This window comes from Haemaphysalis longicornis, unplaced genomic scaffold (genome assembly GCF_048455015.1).
Source record: "Haemaphysalis longicornis isolate Haplotype H1 unplaced genomic scaffold, Haemaphysalis longicornis Haplotype H1 scaffold_1, whole genome shotgun sequence".
In the NCBI taxonomy this organism is placed as follows: Eukaryota; Metazoa; Arthropoda; class Arachnida; order Ixodida; family Ixodidae; genus Haemaphysalis; species Haemaphysalis longicornis.
This window is the reverse complement of record NW_027526203.1, coordinates 261999869-262018764: the sequence shown is the minus strand read 5'-3', so window position 1 is coordinate 262018764 and position 18896 is coordinate 261999869. Positions and strand designations below refer to the sequence as shown.

The window sequence follows — 18896 nt, the reverse complement described above, 5'->3', positions numbered from 1 at the left end:
GCAAGTTTCACTGCGTCTGACTTCAAACAAGACCGAGTGCGCGCGTAAAGAAAACTACGCAATGTAAGGCAACGAACACACTAACAACGCGCGAACACCGAGCGTTGAATGCAAACTGACGTGTTTCGGTTTCGTCAGATTTCAACAGCGGTGCGGTCTGTGCGGCTTGCCAAAATGGAAAGCAACTCCCACGCCGCTCGAAACATAAATGAACAGCTTAGTAAATAAATGAGTACGGACTAGCCACAACTGGACAGCTGAGCGAGAAAGCTGTTAAGATTCCGCGCGCTATAAAACAGTGCAAATTGAGCCCCAATTAAGCTATAAATTCCCGCAGGCCGTGACCGCGCCGGCTGCCACCGCGCTCCACGCCTGACACAACGTGGCATGTGACGGTTATCCAAATTAAATGTCACTCAGCCCGCCAGGTCCGACAAGACCGCTGCAAAGGCTGGCCAGGCGAACTCACCGCACATCTTGACAGTGGCCTTCTCAGGAGCGCAACGTCAGACGATCAGCAGTAGCTTGCGACGAGTGGGCAACTTAGTAGATCGGCCTGGTGAAGGTGCAAAATACGTGAAAGGTAGACGACACCCACGTCAGTCCTATGCGAGCAGCATACTGAGCGAACACCGCGGTGCAGCGCTAGAAAAACACATGTGCTGCAGTCAGCAGCGCGTCCATGCGAGAAAGGGAAGTTGTCACCGGAAGCGGAGTGGCGTGGCAGCATCAGTGTTACTAGACGAATAAAGGTGAAAACGAAACCGAAACTGGCGCCAGGCGTCTGTCTCTCTGTTTCTCGTGGAAGCCTTGAAAATGTTCCGCAGATTAAATTGAAATTAAAACGTGAACCCAGAGAAGTGAGTGTTTATTACAAAGCTATCGCGGGTGTATTGTGCAAGCGTCTACATTTTGTAGCAGTTCCGCCACTTAGTAGGCGCAATCACAGTTATCACTACTTCAGTTATCGTGTGGAAATATATAATTACAGAGTGAAAACACATCCGTTCAACTCTCAAACGAATATTTCACAGGATACCTTAATTTTCTTCGGAATGTAAAGAAAGCCAGTTAAATTATTTTACCGGTGATGGATCAGTCAGTGGCGAAGGCTGGTCGAGTGCTGGTCTCGAGTTCGGTTACCTGTGTCTGCGGAAACCTCGATCGGTTGGCCGTGTTCATCGATTGAATTATCAGTCGGTCTTTACGCAGGTAGTTGGGATGGAACTCGTGCTAAAAGAGAACGCGAGGTTTTTATTTTTTCTCTCGCCGACGGCAACCTAACGGCTCGCCCTCCTTGATCACTAGACTGTTTGCTTGATTTCTCACCGTTGCTTACTTTATATAAACGTGCCCAGTGGTTACGAAATGCTAACACAGTTTGCACAATGCCTAATGTTGAAGCTATTTTTGTGCAGTTGATACGAAATGGAAATGCGTCGGCTTACACCATCCTTTTAGAAGGAGGAGGAGAAAAAGAATGAAAAGGCAGGGAGGTAAACCGGATGTGTAGCCCGATTTGCTGCCCTGCACAGGGGGCGTTGGGCTCAGGGGATAAAAGGGGGAAAGGCGAAAAAGGGGAAGATAGGAACGGGAACGCGCTCAGTCACAGACATTTTCTTTGACATTGAAAACGTACGTGTAAACGTGTATCATTAAAAACCAAAGAGCTTTTGTCGCCTCCTGTAAATTTGATGGTAGGCACCGATGTCTTAGGATTGTCTGTACTCTGAACGGCCCATCTTTCAATCGGTTGAGTTCGGGGACCAGCGAGTTTCTCTCTGGATAATATTGGAAGCGAAGAGGGAGAAGTAGGAACTGATTCGTTTCTGCTTGGACCGCGTGTCTCTTGAGTGTGTAGTCTTCAAATTCAGGTCCGCAGTCAGACGTGCTCATTAGCTGCCCCCTATACGAGAAAAATTCCTTTTTGCCTTCATTCACGGGGATCCAAGGTTAGTCTTACAGTCGGGATCTGAGTAAGTGCGTATCTGCAGATAGAAGCCTTGTAATACGTCTGTCATCGGGGGATTCCTAGGAACAGATATCGAAGCGCATGTGGATGCCACGGACTACCGATGGGAGGTTACGTGAATAGATGCTTTGCGTAGGATAGTGAATAACGTTGTCTCAAAATATGTAGAAGGTGGTTGCTTTTACCCCAGGTTTCTATACACGGGGAAAAATGTACAGAAATTCAGAGTTGACCTCTAATGCGTAAGCATCCCTACTCCGCTTCCTTTCATATAATTTTTTTTCTTAGGCAAATAATGCATATTTTCGCTGTCATGGCGACTAAATGTGTTTGCCTGGTCAATTATCCATTCGGGTGCATGCAGAGGCAGGGCGCTAAATAGGCATGGTCATTCAGGAAGACAATAAAGCCACAAATACTCTCAGTAAGCTTGGCAAGACGGCTCAACAGCTGGCCAGAGTAGTAAGAAGGATTACAAGAGCTAGGGAGGGCATAAGAGAGGAGGACACCCTCCGCCTTGTTCAAGCCCTCATAATGAGCCGCATTGCATATAGCCTCCCCTTCCACCGGATGGATCAGAAACAAGAGGAAAGGGCCGACGCAAAAATAAGAACAGCTCACAAGACCGCTCTAGGCCTACCAATTTACACATCCAATGAGAAATTCCTGAAGCTCGGCGTACACAACACCTTCAGAGAAATCAAGAACACGCTATTAGATGCGTTTCTTTCTTTTTGTAACCCATTGGCTTTTTTTTCTCAAAAGGTTTTGGAGCTTCGGCTTCCCGTTCTTTTATTTTTCTGATCGGCATTAATCTGCTATAGCACAGCTGGTGCAGGGTTGTTCCCGTTTTTATTTAGGTTGCTTTCATTTTTGTAGGGAACATTAATTTTTTTTCCATTTTTTTTCCAGGAAGAACGCCTCCTCAAAACCAGAACGGGCAGAGAAATTCTCAGACGATCTGGAGAGGAGGTTCATGCAACCTTCATTAATAGGATGGTCGATTTAACACCCGCTCAAAGACACTGCATCAAGACCTCTCCAATTCCCAAGAAAATGGACCCCACTCACAATAAGGGCAGAAGATTGGCAAGAACTCGCTACATTCGAAGAACATATCAGGACAATCCAAACGCAATCTACACCGATGCGGCCGTAAACAAGCAAGGCAATGCATCAGCCGTAGCTACCAGCGAACATGGGAAGATGCTGGATTTCATCATTACCAAACAACTAAATATTCAAGAAGCAGAAACTGATGCCGTCATACTAGCAATCAGGTGGGCTAAATTCAAGAATAAGGACTCAATAATTATCACTGACTCGACTAGGGCCATAAGGAACTTCATCTGCGGCATCGTCCCAAGGAATGCTGAAAGACTTATTCCAAAAATTCTAAAACAGAACCACACACTTGTCTGGACTCCTGCCCATCAGGGGCTAGAGGGTAACGAGGCGGCCGATTCTCTTGCGAGGAGTACCATACACCGCAGAGACCCGGAACATTCGTACGCCCTCCCTGCTTACTCTCAAGGCACAGGCAAATTAACATCCTATAGGCTTCACCGAAGATCAATGCCTATACGCCACACCCCAGCCTAACTGCTGAAGAAGTGAGAATTCTTAGAAAAATACAGATGAACACCTACTGACATAAGTACAGACTATCACTTATGTTCTCAGCAAAGTATAATGAGGACTGCAAGCTATGTCACCAGAAGGCCGATTTATTCCATACAGTCTGGAATTGCCCAATTTCTTGGGACAAAAATAGCCACCAAACCTCATTAGAGTCCTGGGAGGAAGCCCTGTCCAGTTCGGACCCTGCACAGCAGCTTGCGCTGCTTAGCAGGGCCAGGGATGGCCAAATAGCTTCTGGGGTCCTGGAACTTGGATCCCACCCTTGATCTCTCCCCCTTTTTCCTCACCCCTTTTCACAAAATAAAGTTTACTACTATTACTACTACTCTAGTAACGTTGGGGCGCTACACGGTCGGTGCTTTTCACATTTTTTTCTTCGTGTTTCGCTTTTTTTTTTTTGAGGGGAAGGGGGTGAGGAGAAGATTTTTTTATTTTTCACCTCAATAAACGCTTTGCCCCCTCCTCATCCTCTTCACGTTCATCATGGCAGGGAGGTCTATCAGAAGACATTTTTTTATTTCGTTAAATAGGTTGAATGCATTAAACGTCCGCTAACCTCCCCTATTGATTACGAGGCACAACCGTGTATCAAAAACGGTAGTTGGCTGTAATGGGCCGTTAGTTCCCACACAGGGACATGGGAAATAGGACTCGTCATAATGGGTTGCTACAGGTTCATTCTGTGTGCCCTAGAGCCACGGAATAATGGACATATGTAAATTTTACCTTAAAAAAAAAAAGAAGAAGAACGTCCGAGCCTTCAGCGGCATACTCACTGAGCCGCGCGTTCGGGTAACTGACCTCCTCACATCACCTTTTTAGAAGGTCACGTTTAAAAGAACTTCGATTTTTTCTTCGGCATTTTTAGGCTTTTGTTAAATGCTGGAAACGCACCCTCGGTGTTGGTCACAACTTCCATCCTCCCACCCCTGTTATTATTCTTTTTAGTGGTTTTATGTCTTTTGGCTCTAATTTTATGCCCTCTTAATAAAAAAGGCCGTAAAAGGGTAGTAACAGCCGTATTTACGAACTCCTTAAGAACCGTACTACCCCGCGGAACGGTATGCAAGCTCTGCCACTAGCAACTGCATGGTTAGGAAATTAACTGGGTGTACGAAGTAGTATACACTAGATTAAGGTCGTGCTTATGACTAGGTTATGTATGGCCAGTTAGTAAACGCATGTAGCTCAGAAGGGGGTTATCGCTAGGACTTTGCTAGTGAAGGTAGTGGTGCTTAATGCCTGCTTCAGTTAGCAACCCTGACTAGTGCTGCATTTACTACCTCCAGTTACTAAGTACCTGTGGGTACTGGGACATGTAACTCGTTAGTGTTCCGTTAATGAATGCCACAACCTTTTTTTTTTTTTTTAAGAGTGTGGTTTTATTCTCGCATCTTTGGTTTTAGGTTTGACGTGTTGATTTTAAAAACCGTGTGCAGTATCTTGGTTTGATCTGTTTTAGGTTCTGTTAAGTCTTGGAAGCGCAACCTCTGTGTTGTTCATCACTCCGATTTCCCCACCCCTGCTATAATTTTATTCTTAGTGGTTTTATGCCCTTTTGTCTCTGAATTTTATTCTTTAATCTTTGATTTTGAGTGCGACACATGTTGATTTCGGAAGACGTGTATACTAGAGCTGTGCACGGGCCAAAAATTTGGGCCCGAGCCCAGCCCGGGCCCGGTGCTTATCGCAGTAGGCTCGGCCCGACCCGACGAAAAAGGCCGACAGGCCGGCCCGGGCCGGCCCGAGACCTTAAAGGAGCCATGAAGAGAAAACACAAGTTTGGTTCATTCAAAAGATTGTCTCGTTAGAATCATACTGACACCACTTTTAACGTAAACTTCGCCCAAATAAGCTACATAATTAGGAAAACCGGGAATGGTCATGCGACCCACCAGCTCATTTCCCGCAACAGAACCTATGTCGTCACATGAGCTAAGCTCTGCGATTGGCGGAGGCTGGCAGAAGCAGACGCAAATTAGGTAGAACTTACAAACTAGACGAACGAGCGATTTGCGCTTAAATTTAGGGCACATTCTTTACAAAGCAATAATAATGATGGGACAAACAGTGGAAGTTACGAAAGCACATGTAAACCTAGAAGTACTGATGCGTTCTGCTGTTCGTACTGCGCACAGCATGCTTGGTTTCGCTGCACAGCACTACGGGGCTTGGCGTTGTCTCAGACGACACTGGCCGATTGACGCAAGCAACGGTGTCTTACGTGACCCCATTTGTCGAGCGAGCACTGTTTCAGGGAACGAATATTTTCTCCCAGAACAAAAACAAGTCAGGTTTAAATGCGGGCAAAAAAAAATCAAACGCTTGCCACGGTATGGTGGCGCCATCTAGGTTACGGAACGTAAAGAAACGCGGGAACAAACCAACACCACTGTACAGGGTGGAGACAACCTTTGAACGGTCCCGTTCCGCCGCAATTGGGCCAACGGGCTCAACGCGTTATTCTTTTCGTTTCCCACGAGACCTAGCAACGCGAAACAGACAATATGATTCAAACTTCTTCAGTAAACCGCGTTGCGGCGATAATTTTAGCGCGGTTTTGACACAATGACTTGCTTCGGCGGCGAGCGAGCAACCGAAAATGGCGGCGCCAGCGTATACGTGTCTCTACCCTGTACGGCGGATGCGTGAATGAAGGTACTCTAGGCTGCAGAGCGGTCGGTTTCAGTGATGTCACTTGGGACCACGAAAACGCACGATTGAGCGGGAAAATCAAAATTTTAACCTAAATTGTTTAATTTCTCAGTGAATAAAGCATCGTTTGTATCCGGACAAGCGCTGGGGGCACTATAAAACACGAAATCTTTCGAATAAAACCAACTTGCATTTTCTCTTCATGGCTCCTTTAACCTTGTGGTCCGGGCCCGGCCCGGCCCGGCCCGGCTGCGTGTTTCCAACCCAAATACCGTAGGGGCCCGCGCCTGATTGGGGCACGTTTGGAAGCAAAAACTACCTCAAGGCGGTAAAATGCATCGTAAGAGAAATGATAACAGGCAAAAGCAACATTGAACGGGCAAAAAAACCCCAATTAAAGGAGCCATGAAGAAAAAATACAACTTGGTTTAATTTGAAAGAACTAGGATTCAGTATCTTACTCAGCCCCATTACAACCACAAAAGATGTTTTTTTAACGAAAAAAAAGCAAGAAGTATTTAAAAACTCAAATTTTGCGTCACAGTGACGTGTTATGAGCAAGAATGACGTCATACGGGCCAAAAATAAAACATAATTTTCAGTGCGTTAACTGCACGTTAGCATTCAAGTGATGCGGTCAAATGGAACTAGAGGCCCCATTACAGACGTCCAGTCATGTGTGGTCGCGACAGGTCAGTTAGGCGGCCGCCAATCGCACAAACAAGGTTTCGTGACGTCATAGAAAAGTTGCGGGAAATTGGCTAGGGGCGCGACTGCTTCACACGTTTTCTTTAATATCTCCGTTATTTGTTCGAAGATTGCGATGATATTGGTATCATTGTTATCGGGACTAAGCAGCCTTTCTAATAAACCCAACTTGTATTTTGTCTTCATGGCTCGTTTAAACATAACAAGTCCTGATCCGTGCTTTTAACGCGTCAGCAACATGTATAGTTTCTGTGATATCATAGAAAACCTTAGTATTGCTTCACTGTGCCGGGCCAGCCCTGGCCGTCAGGATGACCCGGCCCGCCCGATGCATTTACATTTCGGCCCGAGTCCGGCCCGGGCCCGGGTGAAAAGTAAGTCGGGTGGCCCGAGCTCGGGCTTTCGGGTAAGCCCGAGCACGTACACACATCTAGTGTATATACTGTCTAAGTTGGATCTGTTATCTGGCGCGTTTTATCGAACTGTTTTATCGAACCCCGTTTTATCGAATTGTTTTGTTCGTTGTATTTGACATGTGATTCTTGTTACGCCGAATTGGGTGGTGCGGCTGTTGATAGGATTGGGGGTGATACGGCGGGATGTATATATGTGTGCGCTGTTATTTCATTCAAAATAAAGTTGGAAGTTGCGCTCGTCTTGTCCTCTCCATCTTTGTTCTCGTCTTTTGCGCAAATTTATTCCTTCGTACATCGTGAACTAACCAGCCAGGAATCAAGTCCTACTATGGGTATACCTGAAAGTCACGCTAGCACGCAATGCGAAAAAGAAAACAGAGAACACAGCAAAAATTACCGCCTTCTTATCTTCGTTCTGTCCAAACGGATCGTCTCTTCAGTTTATGGTGTTTGTGTTCTCAACGAGTCGTCATTCATTCGCCCACAACGAAGCTTCTTTTAGCCAGCTTTTATCCATAGAAGATGCCAGAACCACACACGGACTTACCTGGAACAGTGAGTGAGCGTAACACAAACGTGATTTCACCTCTAAAACGGTCACCCGACACAAATTCTTTCTTACACCTCCTTCAGCGCTGTAGAAAAGTCATCTGTCTTGATCAAAATATCACATCACCCCACAGCTGCCCGGACTTGGTGCGCTCACACCAAACGACGATTTCGCCACAGTCGCCGTAGTGGTACTTAAAGCCGCTACTAATAATTTAGTGTTTCATCATGGCGAAGTAGACCAGCGGTTGCAAAAATTCCCCCTTTCTTGATGAAGCACTGTGATTAGGCGCCGCCACGAAATAATCTTAATTACCCCAGGAGCGAGAGAAAGTCGGGCTGCGACCTTTCATGCATCGTTAGTTAAATTCGTGATGTTACTATCAAAGCAAATCCGTCGATCGACGTCGAATAGATGATCAGATGACTCACGGGCTCGTGGTCAACGGCACATACCGAATAATTTGCTACTCCAAGTAATTGTACAATATTTACAATTTATTTTAGTCCTTCATTAGTCATGGTAATGCAACTTATTCCACCTTAATCTACTGCAATATCAATTAATTTATAATTCCACCTAATCCATCTTAATTCCCTTAATTACCTTCTTAATCCACATTAATTCCCTTAATCCACATTAATTTATCTTAATCTACATTTCATGCTATTCTGCCTGTCTCATTATTTATTTTATCTTCATTCATCTTATTCCTCCTTTATCAACCTTATATTATCTCGATCCTTCGTAATGTTACCTGAAAATACCATAATCCTTTTAATATACGTCATATATCTTAATTCACCTCAACTGTTAAAATCTATCTTGATCAAACATGATCGACCCTAATACACCAAATCCTTTTTAATCCTTCCCTAATGTACCATAATTTATCCTGCTCTATTTTAATCTATCTCATTACATCTTAATCTTACTTTATCTCCCAATCCATCTTAATTCACCTTCATTGCTCCTGAATCTGCCCTAATTCACTATATTCTATGTTGATCTGTTTTCATCCTCTTTATTCCTACGTTATTACTCTAATTCTTGTTAATATAGCTTAGTTAATCTCGAAGCATAGCGGGTCCAGCAACTCACTCGCCTTGCCCTCAGCCCTACGGGCCGCACGGTACTGCATAAACTAGGCTACCCCACTCCTCTGCCTTTAGATACCCCCCCAGCGTATCCCTCCGACACTCCGCGCTCATATCTTCGTGTCTCCCATCCCCAAACACACGCACCCTTCCTTCAATCAAGGCAGAACACAGGCCCGCGCCACCCGCCTCCGAGCCGAATACCACAACAAACCGGACACCCAAAACACGGACGTCGCTACGTGTGCGTCCCGCCCAACGAGGTTGTATAGAACTTCTGGAGTGGAGATGGTGCTCGAAAACTGACGCCGACGGCCGCCATCTTGCCGTGGGTAGAAAACTCGTTCCGCGGTAGCAGACGCATTGCATTCGTCGCATAATGTACTTGTTTTTGCGGCGGGTTACGTTATATTTTTGCTTCCGTTCTTTTTTTGTTTTCTTTTGTTTTGTTTTGCAAGTTGATTCTCTCATGCGGCTACCTTCAAGCGCACCGAGCTTTTCTTGCGCGCGTTCATTTCGCCGCATGTGGTTTCGGTTATGCCCCCCTCTCCGTGTTTCTAGTTAAGCGCTTCGCAAGTCGCCCGTGCGTGCGCCGGGGGCGCACACACCTGGTAATTATTTACATTCTTGGGCGCCAACAACTAAAATAAACAGTAGACACAATGACATTTTTTTCTGCCCCATGTGTCGTTCTTCAGAGTTCTCTCTTGCCAAAGAGCAGAACTCGTGTTCGTTCGATCCTCGTTCGCGGATGGATGCTCCAAAGGTGTAGAAAGCAGAAATGGTCGGCTCGTGCGTCGCGTTCGGCTGCGCTAATCGCGCGAAGAAGGCGTCGGGGATCACCTTTCATCGGTAAGTACTGAGGGTATCTGTTTGTTTTGGGTTTCGAGGGCATTACTAGTATTATAACGTTATGAGTGCACATTTGCCCGCCGTTTGTGCGTGATGTAAAGGGAAAATTTGCCGTAGCACCTGCCGTCCGCTTACTGAGCATACCGTACGCGCTTGTTTACGCAGATATGCGAATGTTTTCGCTAGTAGTTGTGGTGGTCCTGTAGTCGCTTGGTTGCGCGAAATCACATGTTTGTAACTATGTGGGGCGCAAATTGTTTTTCCGGACTAATTTAAATGCAGAGTTATTGCTAAGGCAGTTACCGTCAAAAATCAAGGCACTCTTGGTTAATACATTTCCTTTACATCCGGCCATACGTGAATACACTGACGTTTCTCGTTAGCGCTGTTTCGTAGAAGTCTTTGATGCACCGCAATGCTCTCCCGCGTTCTTCGTCCGCGTGATTTTGTTATCAATAGACAGTTTTAGTTGAGCGTACGCAGAGAGTTGCGCGCGCACGTAGGGGCAGTACAGCGCCCGCAGCGAAGTTCACGCGAAGAGCCAGTTTTAGTTGAGCGCACGCAGAAGTTCGTGCGTGGATAAACCAGTAGCGCGGACATGCGCGCTTTGTATGTCAGGCAGCGCCCCTGAACGCCAGATTGGCGAACGAAACATGTGGTTGCCGGCCAGCGCCAGACGTAAACCCAGCCAGAAGAAGCCGTAAACCAGTTTGGGGGAGACGCCGTTCCTTTGTTCCTTTCGTTCACGAGCGAGAGCGACCGGACAGAGGACGGGAGGGACCTCGCGCACGGCCCGCAAAGCCCGCAAAACCCGCAACGCAAGAATCCAAAACTTGCGGGCGCACGCAAAGCGCGCGGCTGCCGCTTACGTACTGCGCATGCGCCCTCGCGCCTCCGCAAGTTCTTTGCGCGCGCAGAGCTGCTGCGTGCGCTCAACTAAAACTGTCTAATAGCACGCTGCTCGCGTCCGAACTTGCGCGGTCACCGAGGTTGTGAATGTGATTAAGTGACCTCCTGCGAGTAGTTTTCTTATCAATAGCACGCTACTATCGTGCCAACGTGCGCGGTTAATGTAGTCGTGCATCCAATTAAGTAACCATCTGGATTTGAAAAATAAAGTCAATGGGAGTCCCATGCCTTCTGTATAGTGCACGCGGAATAAAAAAAAAAACTGCTTTAATGTGCTTCAGTGTGTGCCAAATCCATTTCGCAAAATACGATTGAAAAGCTGGAAATAGACCCGCCGCGTTGGCTCAGTGGCTAATGCACTGTGCTGCTCATCCCTAGAACGCGGGTTCGATTCCCTGCCGCGGCAGCCGCTTTTCTGGTGAAGGCGAAAAGCGAAAACTACTGTGTGAATGAGATTTCAGTGCACGTTAAAGATTCCCCAGGTGGTCAAAATTAATCCGGAGCCCTCCACTACGGCGCGCCTCGTCGCCTGCGTTGCGTCAGCGCGTTAAACCCCAAAATGAATCAATCAATCAATCAACCAATCAATCAATCAAAAGCTCGTGCTTAATTTGGTCTTCGGCAAGGGCAAAACTGGGCATGTTGTTTAAACCAGAAAACGTGCATTTGCACTACATATAAAGATTGCAATATCCTAATGGATATGATTCGTGCAGTACTGCTTAAAAATCATTCGATCCGCTACTGCATTATTATTTATTAATCATTAATGAATAAGCATTCATTTATCCTAGCCACGCCGCTAAAAGAAACAAGCGTCAAATAATCGCGCTTTCGCGTGTCCCGCACTTCCAGCGTGAAATCACGGCTAATAGTAACCTTATAACGCGGAATCTCTTGCCATGGCGCGCAACATGAGGCAATTTTAATGTTAAGGGGGCGGTCTATAGCCTTAGCTATACCGAATAAACGTTTATTGAAATAAAATCAGGGGTGGTGCCTTTAGCATAGCGCTGCGCGTTTTCCCGCATCGACAGCTTTGTTGACCACCGTAAGATATACACAGGCGAACTCGCTGCTTGAACCATATCTTACGTCAAAACCTTACGCGTAAGGCAAAATTCAGTCTGCCCTCAAATATCGCAATCGATATACTAGCTTACCATCGTTTTCTCCCTTGTAAAGCCAAAAAAAACGCGACCGCACTTCAGCGTCCCTGCCGGCGCAGCGCCTTTTCTACCCACGGCAATATGGCCGCCGACCGGTTCGCCCGGCTTCACCTCCCCGCGTTGCCCGCTATGGGCGGCCTCCACTCCAGAAGTTTTATACAACCTCCTTGGTCCCGCCCTGCTCACGCACGGGTTGTCGTCGACTCCAAATCGGTTAATATTACCACCATCAGCCTTCTCCACGCAGGCACCACGACAGCTGAAAAGACACCCATCGCTCTGGCAGCAACCACGGCTTCCTCCAACTACGTGGCAATTAATCCTCACAGACTCGTAACAGGCTTGCCGCAACTACTGTACAGGCCGCATCTCTCCATCAGCGCTCAGGATTCTATCCGCAATCAAGGATCCCCCCCCCATGCAGATTGTGTAGACACCAGGCCATTCTTCCCTCGACAAAACCGAGGCGGCACACGGCATTCCGGGCGTTTTCGTCGACGGAAGAGGACCTTTCCGAACCCTCCACATATCCCTCGGTCCCTCCCCGATACACTGAAATCTTATATCCTTATCGCACGGCTTCAATACCCTCCTCCTCATCCATCCCCCAGCACACAGGTGGCTCGCATTTGGCGTCGACTACAGACCAACACACTCTACAACACCCGGATACTCCACTACATCTCTCCCTCCACTTACCCGTTCAATCGCCCCTCTTGCTCCGTCCCGAACACCACCTACCACATGGTCTGGGAATGCCCCTACGCGCCCAACCCCCTCCAGTCCCCATCCCCCAAGCAGTGGGAGCGCGAGCTGGCCAGCTCAAGGTGCGAGGACCAAGAACGCCTCATCGCTCGCGCCCAAGCTGATGCGCTAGCTCGCGGCGCTAGCTCGCGGCCACCCATTTTTTTTTTTTGCTCAATAAACGTTTTCCAATGAAAAAAAAAAAACCCTTAATCCAGCATTATTTTTCTCAAACTAATTCAATTAATTCTCACGTACCTTAATTCCTACGTTCATACACACTAATTCCTACTTTAAGCCACTTTCCGCGTTGAGGCACGATAGCAGACGACGCGCTTGAAGTGCTTCCGCCTGCAGCGACGCTCACCTACGCTCGGTACGCGACTTCTTACCGACCATTCAACACAGTGGTCGTTAAGAGAGAGAGAGAAGTGATTTGGTGGAAGAAAGGAAAGTGCACTTTCCTTTCCTTTCTTCCACCAAATCACTTCTCCCTCTCTCTTACCGACCACTGTGTTGAATTTCGCGCCTTCAGCGGGTTTGTGGTGTGCGAGATTTCTAACCCGCCACATTGATCGAAAACTATTCACGAAAATTACTAAGCCGCTGTGCCTGAAACATGACACCTCCCAGCCCGAGCACAGCTGCATATAACATGCGGAGTGCTTGGTCTTGACCTCTGGTTACCTGTTGCTGAGACGACCATGGCGCCAAAAGCGGAGGACTAGTAGCGGAAGAACTTTTTATGTTAAAAAAAGACACGAGGAAGAGGGCGCTTGCTTCGAAAGTAGAAAGACGCGGACACTGGATTCGAGACACCGATTTCCGACGTTCAAGGTCACCTCCTCGAGCGCAGCGGAAGGCTTCTACATTCACAAGAGAACTTCGTCATATCGCGCTCGTGAGTATGAGGAGAATATCTTTTCTTTTTCGAGCTTTGTTTGGTGACTGTCGCAATAATTCGTTTTATGGGCTCGCTTTGCAAAGTACTCTAGACGGTTTCGCGGTGCCAAAACTCCGCGTCAACATGCGGGAGTGTCGTACCTATAGATGTGTCACGCTGCCTGCAGTACTAAGGTATTCATTTCCTCGTGGACGTGCCATTCCGAAGCAAAGATTTCTTTGAGGCCAATACATTATTCTGCCGAAAATAAGCCCGGTAAATAGCCAATTTCTGTGCTGTACTCGCGGCGCTTCAATGACCATGGTATCGTAAAGAGGCCTTCTATGTCGACGCTGAACCAAACGAACAGATGCGTTCGCGCCATGTCAAATCACTTCAGCGTCCGGCAAACCGTCAGAGCCCGTGGGATTCCCTGGTGAACTGTCGGCATATTTATCATAAGAGAAATCACACTGTGGTAAGGTGATACTGCAGTACCCGAAATGGCCGAGAAGACTCAAGACGCGCTGTAGATGGGACGAGAGACGCCGACCGTGCCAGGAACGCGTCGGATACTTGACAACGAGAACAGCAACCGGCAACTCTTTTTTTTTTTTTTTTTGCGTTTCTGCATTAGAACCTGAAGATGCGGGGCGTTCTCGCGAAGGACGAGACTTCGCAGATACCATAATAATATCAACACCTTTATATTTCTATTTTTCTCCCCTTTGATTTCTATCTTTAACTACAAGTTTCATTCACGCACACACCGCAACGGATCACGTGGCGTCACGTTACACATGCCAAACTTTCACTCCTGCGGCTCTAGGTCATTGCGAGTCGATGAATTACTTTGCGAGACATAGCGTACTACATATTTCGCTCTAATAACCTACAGGAACCCACGCTGCCTATGAATGCTTTTCACGTGCTTTAGTTTACGTGCAAATAGAGAGTTTTAGAATAACGTACGCAGCCGTACGCAGACAGTTAGCGAACGCTATTTTTTGCGTCATTCGCACTGCGCATGCGCCGTACGTTAGGCCGCTTCTGCGTTTAGCGTACGGAGGAATAGCGGACGCTATTTCAGCAAAATAGCGTGCGTACGTGAGGCCGCTTGCGTTTCCAACATGGCGGGAAGTAGCGCGACAACCATCCACGGTTCCGCTAGAGTGTACTAGTTCCGCTGTTCTGTGGACAGTAATTTGCTTCCGATGGACCAAGTTCTTTGCTCCTGTGTTTTTGTATACGTCGAGTGGTTAGCACGTCGCCTTCGCGCAGCTCTGTATCGTTGTAACATCGCTGACTGTCCGAACGAAGCTTGCAGCCGAGCCAGCGACCGAATCTGTGTGTGTGTAGACGCGTTCGCTTTCTAGGCCTCCTGCGCTGCCCAGGGGGCGCTGCGCAAGCGCCTTCCGGGCAGTACTTCCGGGTAGTACAAAGCTGCGCGGGTCCCATAGGATCCCGTGTTGACAGAAATAAAATGAGCTCGATGCTCCCGATTGTTTTACGACATGGTCACCAGCCCATCCCCGACGACTCCGATCTCTTCTGGCGATCAACTTGGCATTAGGCGAAAAAGCTTTGCAGCGCTAAATACGTTTACAGCGCCGACGAAAGCGCCGGGATGGTGACGGCGCTCTGCCACTCGCAGGTTCAGCGATCGATGGTCGTATGAAGTGAAATTTGAAGTGAAACTTTTAGTTTAAACCACTTACTGCTCTAGGTGACAAGGACTTTTCAACAACAGCCGATCAAAAAAGAAGAGTGACGCGATCGGCGATGATGGCGCTTAAAGGAGTACTGACACTAAATTTCTCGCTTTCAGTTTTTATGCTGTAAAGAATACCGATTGGCCCAGTAATTACGAAAATCGAACCGAAAGCCGTCAGCCGCCAACACAGAATTAATTATAGCACGTTTATTGCAACCAGTTTCAAATTCGGTCGCCGCGCGGGAAAATGGTCGTTCGAAGGCCAGCCTGCAAGCGGGCCAGTCTGACGTCACGGTCTCACCCGTGACGTCAGGGACGTTCGCCGCATCGTCTGCTACGATTGCACATGGTCCGCACTCGCCCGCGCAGTCGACATGTCGTCTGAAACGTCAGAATCGGATGAGTCGCTGCCCCCCGACAGACAGAAACTTTATTTGGCCAGGCGATTAGGCCGGCGATGTCTTCGCCGTCGTCCGTTTTTTAATATCACTGTGGCTCGAACCGGCGCAGACCGTGATAGCAACAGCTTGTCGCCACTCTTGTAATCGGAGTGTGGTATTGGGCTAGTTGGTGATTCCAGGCGGGTAAAGCTGGCTCAAAAATGTGTCTATGGTCCCTAGAAAAATGTGCTAGTCTGCCGTGCGCCGGCCGCGAAGGGGGCTTCTCCGTGATGCATGCAGCGGCGGCGCTGCAGTCAATCGGAGCGCGGTGGCTGGCCGGCGCGATGGGCAGCGGCGGACGGCACTCTGCCGTGCCGCTGCTGCCTTCGTAGTTCTGCCCTGTTTCTGAGCTGGTTCAGCCCATTTTAACTGCCCCTTTTCGAACCCTATCCGTTTCTGTCGACAAACCAGATTTACCAACTAAGTGGGTTCTTACCAGCACGAAGAGTTTTAACCGAAGCTTGCAGTGACAGGAGTACGTTTTCGCGTATTATGAAGGATCGAGCCTTGTAAAAACCGCGGAATCGTGTCGCTACGCTAGCCCCCGAGTATGTGTCGAACCGATTCCGACACATACTGGGGGGCTTCGGGAACACTGCCGGCACGGCATCGTTTTCCAGCTTGGAAACATCATGCGGGACTTCAGCTACATTACCAAGCAAACAACCGTACTTTGTGAATACCCCCGCCGTTGTTATCTGATGGTCAGTGCGTGAAAATGTGTGTGCGGTGTGTCGGCGCTCCGCTTTTTTGTATGGCTGTTTGGAACCGTCTTTCTTTGCAAGTTCCCCAGGACGTTGTCCCCTGTACGTGTATGTAAATAAAGCAGCTCGAACCGGTGCCTGGATCTGGAGGCCCTTAACCGCGCGTCTTCTCGGCCCCCTCAGTTACGTCCAGTCAACTGGGAATCTGTTAAATGTAAATGCCGAAAAAAAAAAAAAAAACAACACGTGTGCACATGCATGCGAAGTTTTGTCACCTTCAGTCATCAGATACAGTGATTTCTCTATAACTCGAACTCGGATATCTCGAAATATCGGTTAAGTGGAAACCTTTTTTTGCCGTGCATATACCTGCCATAGGCGACATTTTCCACCCCTTGTCTCGAAACGACTTTTTGGGGATCACGGATATCTCGAAATGTTGACAAAGAGGACGCAATGCAACCTCCGCTGCAGGCAGCTGATAGCTCTCGGTTAAAGCTTAGCTCCCATTACGCGCCGAACACCGTCGCGAACGGCAAATTTGCGCGGGGTACGCACTGTGCGCTGCCGATGTCCCGTTATCGGAGTGCTGCCCGACGCCTACATCGTTGATATAGCTGGGGAAGACGCTTCTGATCATGTGGACGACGACGTGTCTCAAGTGCCAAAAACGGCAGGAACAATAAAAACATGCTTTGCCTGCTTCACAACAAGATAGAATATAGCGTTGGCGACCAACAGTTGATGCGGCATTGAGAAGCTCGAGAACAATTTTTTGGCACCAGATGCGAAGGCGAAACAGGCGAGCACTACGCAGTTCTTTTTCCGCAATACCAAAAAAAAAAAAACGTTTTTTTCTCCTAATTATTTTGCCTGCATTCCGGAAGCGTCCCTGTGCATTGGAGCGTTTGTTACCAGCACTAGCTCTTATTCCAGTGATCTATACATTTTTCGCATTTCGCTTAACCAAAGTTAACACTCCGCTTACCTCGAAATTTTCAAAAATTGGGGTACTATCAAACCTCTTTTGCGTGCCTGTAATTTTCATGAATACCACGATTTGAAACATTCGCCAGCATTTGGTACGTGAAACTGATTTTTAATAACACCCGGCTGCAAATCAGTAACTTCGCATGCATTCCTCATTGCACAGGTTCTTTTTGATCACCCACACACTCGGAGTGAATTGCGAGACGCACGCGAGGAAAGCCAAACGGGAGAATATTTGTGTTATGGCCAATCATTATAATCGCGGCTGTTTGAAACCAAGGAGTCAAAATATTGAGGTTTATTTATACTGTCATGACCATATATAACTTGCTTTATCCCCCCTCCCCCCGCACTCTGCCCAAAGTATATAGGAACAAGTTTTTGCTGGCACAACATTTTACTCAAGCTTTCGCTTTTCTTCTTGTCAGTCTACCAGCCGGCTGCGTGCTCGTCACCGTCAATGACGTTCGCGAATGACCCGGTAGTTTCGATGTGGAACAAACGCAGCTTCTGGTGCCTCAGGCAGCTCTTTTTGAACGGTATCTCACTGTCTGAACATTGATGGTTGAACGCGAAGGTTTCTTGTGAGCGATTTTGTCGTCTGAGTTTTGACTTTGAATCACTGAGCTTTAACTTTGACTCGCACGCATTTTGGACTTATGATTGCGCCATATTTGACATCGACCCTTTGCCGTTTTATTTCACGCGAAGAAAGCTTCGTGTTCAACCATCGTTGCGGAGTGGAGGAGTGGATAATTTTTCTGACTAATTACATGCCCACGTCCATGCACTCCTCTCCAAATCCAAACTGCTTTGACCATGTTGGAATTGCGCAATGAGATAGACGTCGGATTCATAACGCGATGGAGCCAGCTTCGATTCTGATCACGGGAAGCGTTTTGTTTGTTTTTTTTTTTTTTTTGCTCTCACTTTGCTCACAAACATCACCGTCGTCAGAGACAGTTGACTTTCCTGCAGTGCTTTTTCGAGGCGACATAGGCCATCAGTGAGACATAGAAAGCTTAACTTTAATAATGGTTCAAGCGGTGGTAGTGAAACGGCTACGCTAGTTGCTGCGGTTTCATCCTTCGGTCTCATTCGCGAAATTTAGCGGCCGCAAAGAGGCTCCGTAGCCCAATTCGCGAAAAACTCGGGACGTGAAACTAAAAGGTCTTAGAGTACTATCGTACCTTCAATTGTGAGCTGATGTACCTCGTGCCATTTGATTTCACCGCTCTAAGTGGCCGACAAACCCCGATGCGCGTTCGCGCTCCGCGGCAGTAGCGCGCGGCAGAGGCCGGCCTCCGGCCGCTCTCGCTCCGGCCGCTCGGGCGCTCCGATTGCGCGCAGCGCCCTCTGTGCAGCGCTGTGCGTGCATCAGCGGCGCGGACACGCCTTCCCATAGAGAAAGCGCGCGGACGGCAGACTAGCACATACAGGGTGTTGCAACGA

At 47.9% G+C, this 18896-nt stretch overlaps 2 protein-coding genes across 8 annotated transcripts in view; one reads left to right on the top strand and one right to left on the bottom strand.

Moving 5' to 3' along the window:
- The window catches only part of LOC144145090 (glutamine--fructose-6-phosphate aminotransferase [isomerizing] 2-like), an 84984-nt gene extending 84286 nt beyond the window's left edge, over positions 1–698 (bottom strand). For 6 of the 7 annotated variants that reach the window (XM_077676607.1, XM_077676620.1, XM_077676590.1 and 3 more), the window contains exon 1: positions 470–697. In XM_077676607.1, coding sequence (XP_077532733.1) covers positions 470–476 — 7 coding nt within the window. In that variant the 5' untranslated portion in view covers positions 477–697. Of the gene's footprint in view, positions 1–469 lie in introns of all 7 variants that reach the window. The other variant, XM_077676585.1, reaches the window with a different exon arrangement.
- A 12825-nt stretch (positions 699–13523) lies between these two features.
- LOC144169503 (uncharacterized) overlaps positions 13524–18896 on the top strand; it is a 50474-nt gene continuing 45101 nt past the window's right edge. Inside the window, exon 1 of the mRNA XM_077698698.1 lies at positions 13524–13614. The gene's annotated coding sequence lies outside the window, so the exon portion shown is untranslated. The remainder of the gene's footprint in view (positions 13615–18896) is intronic.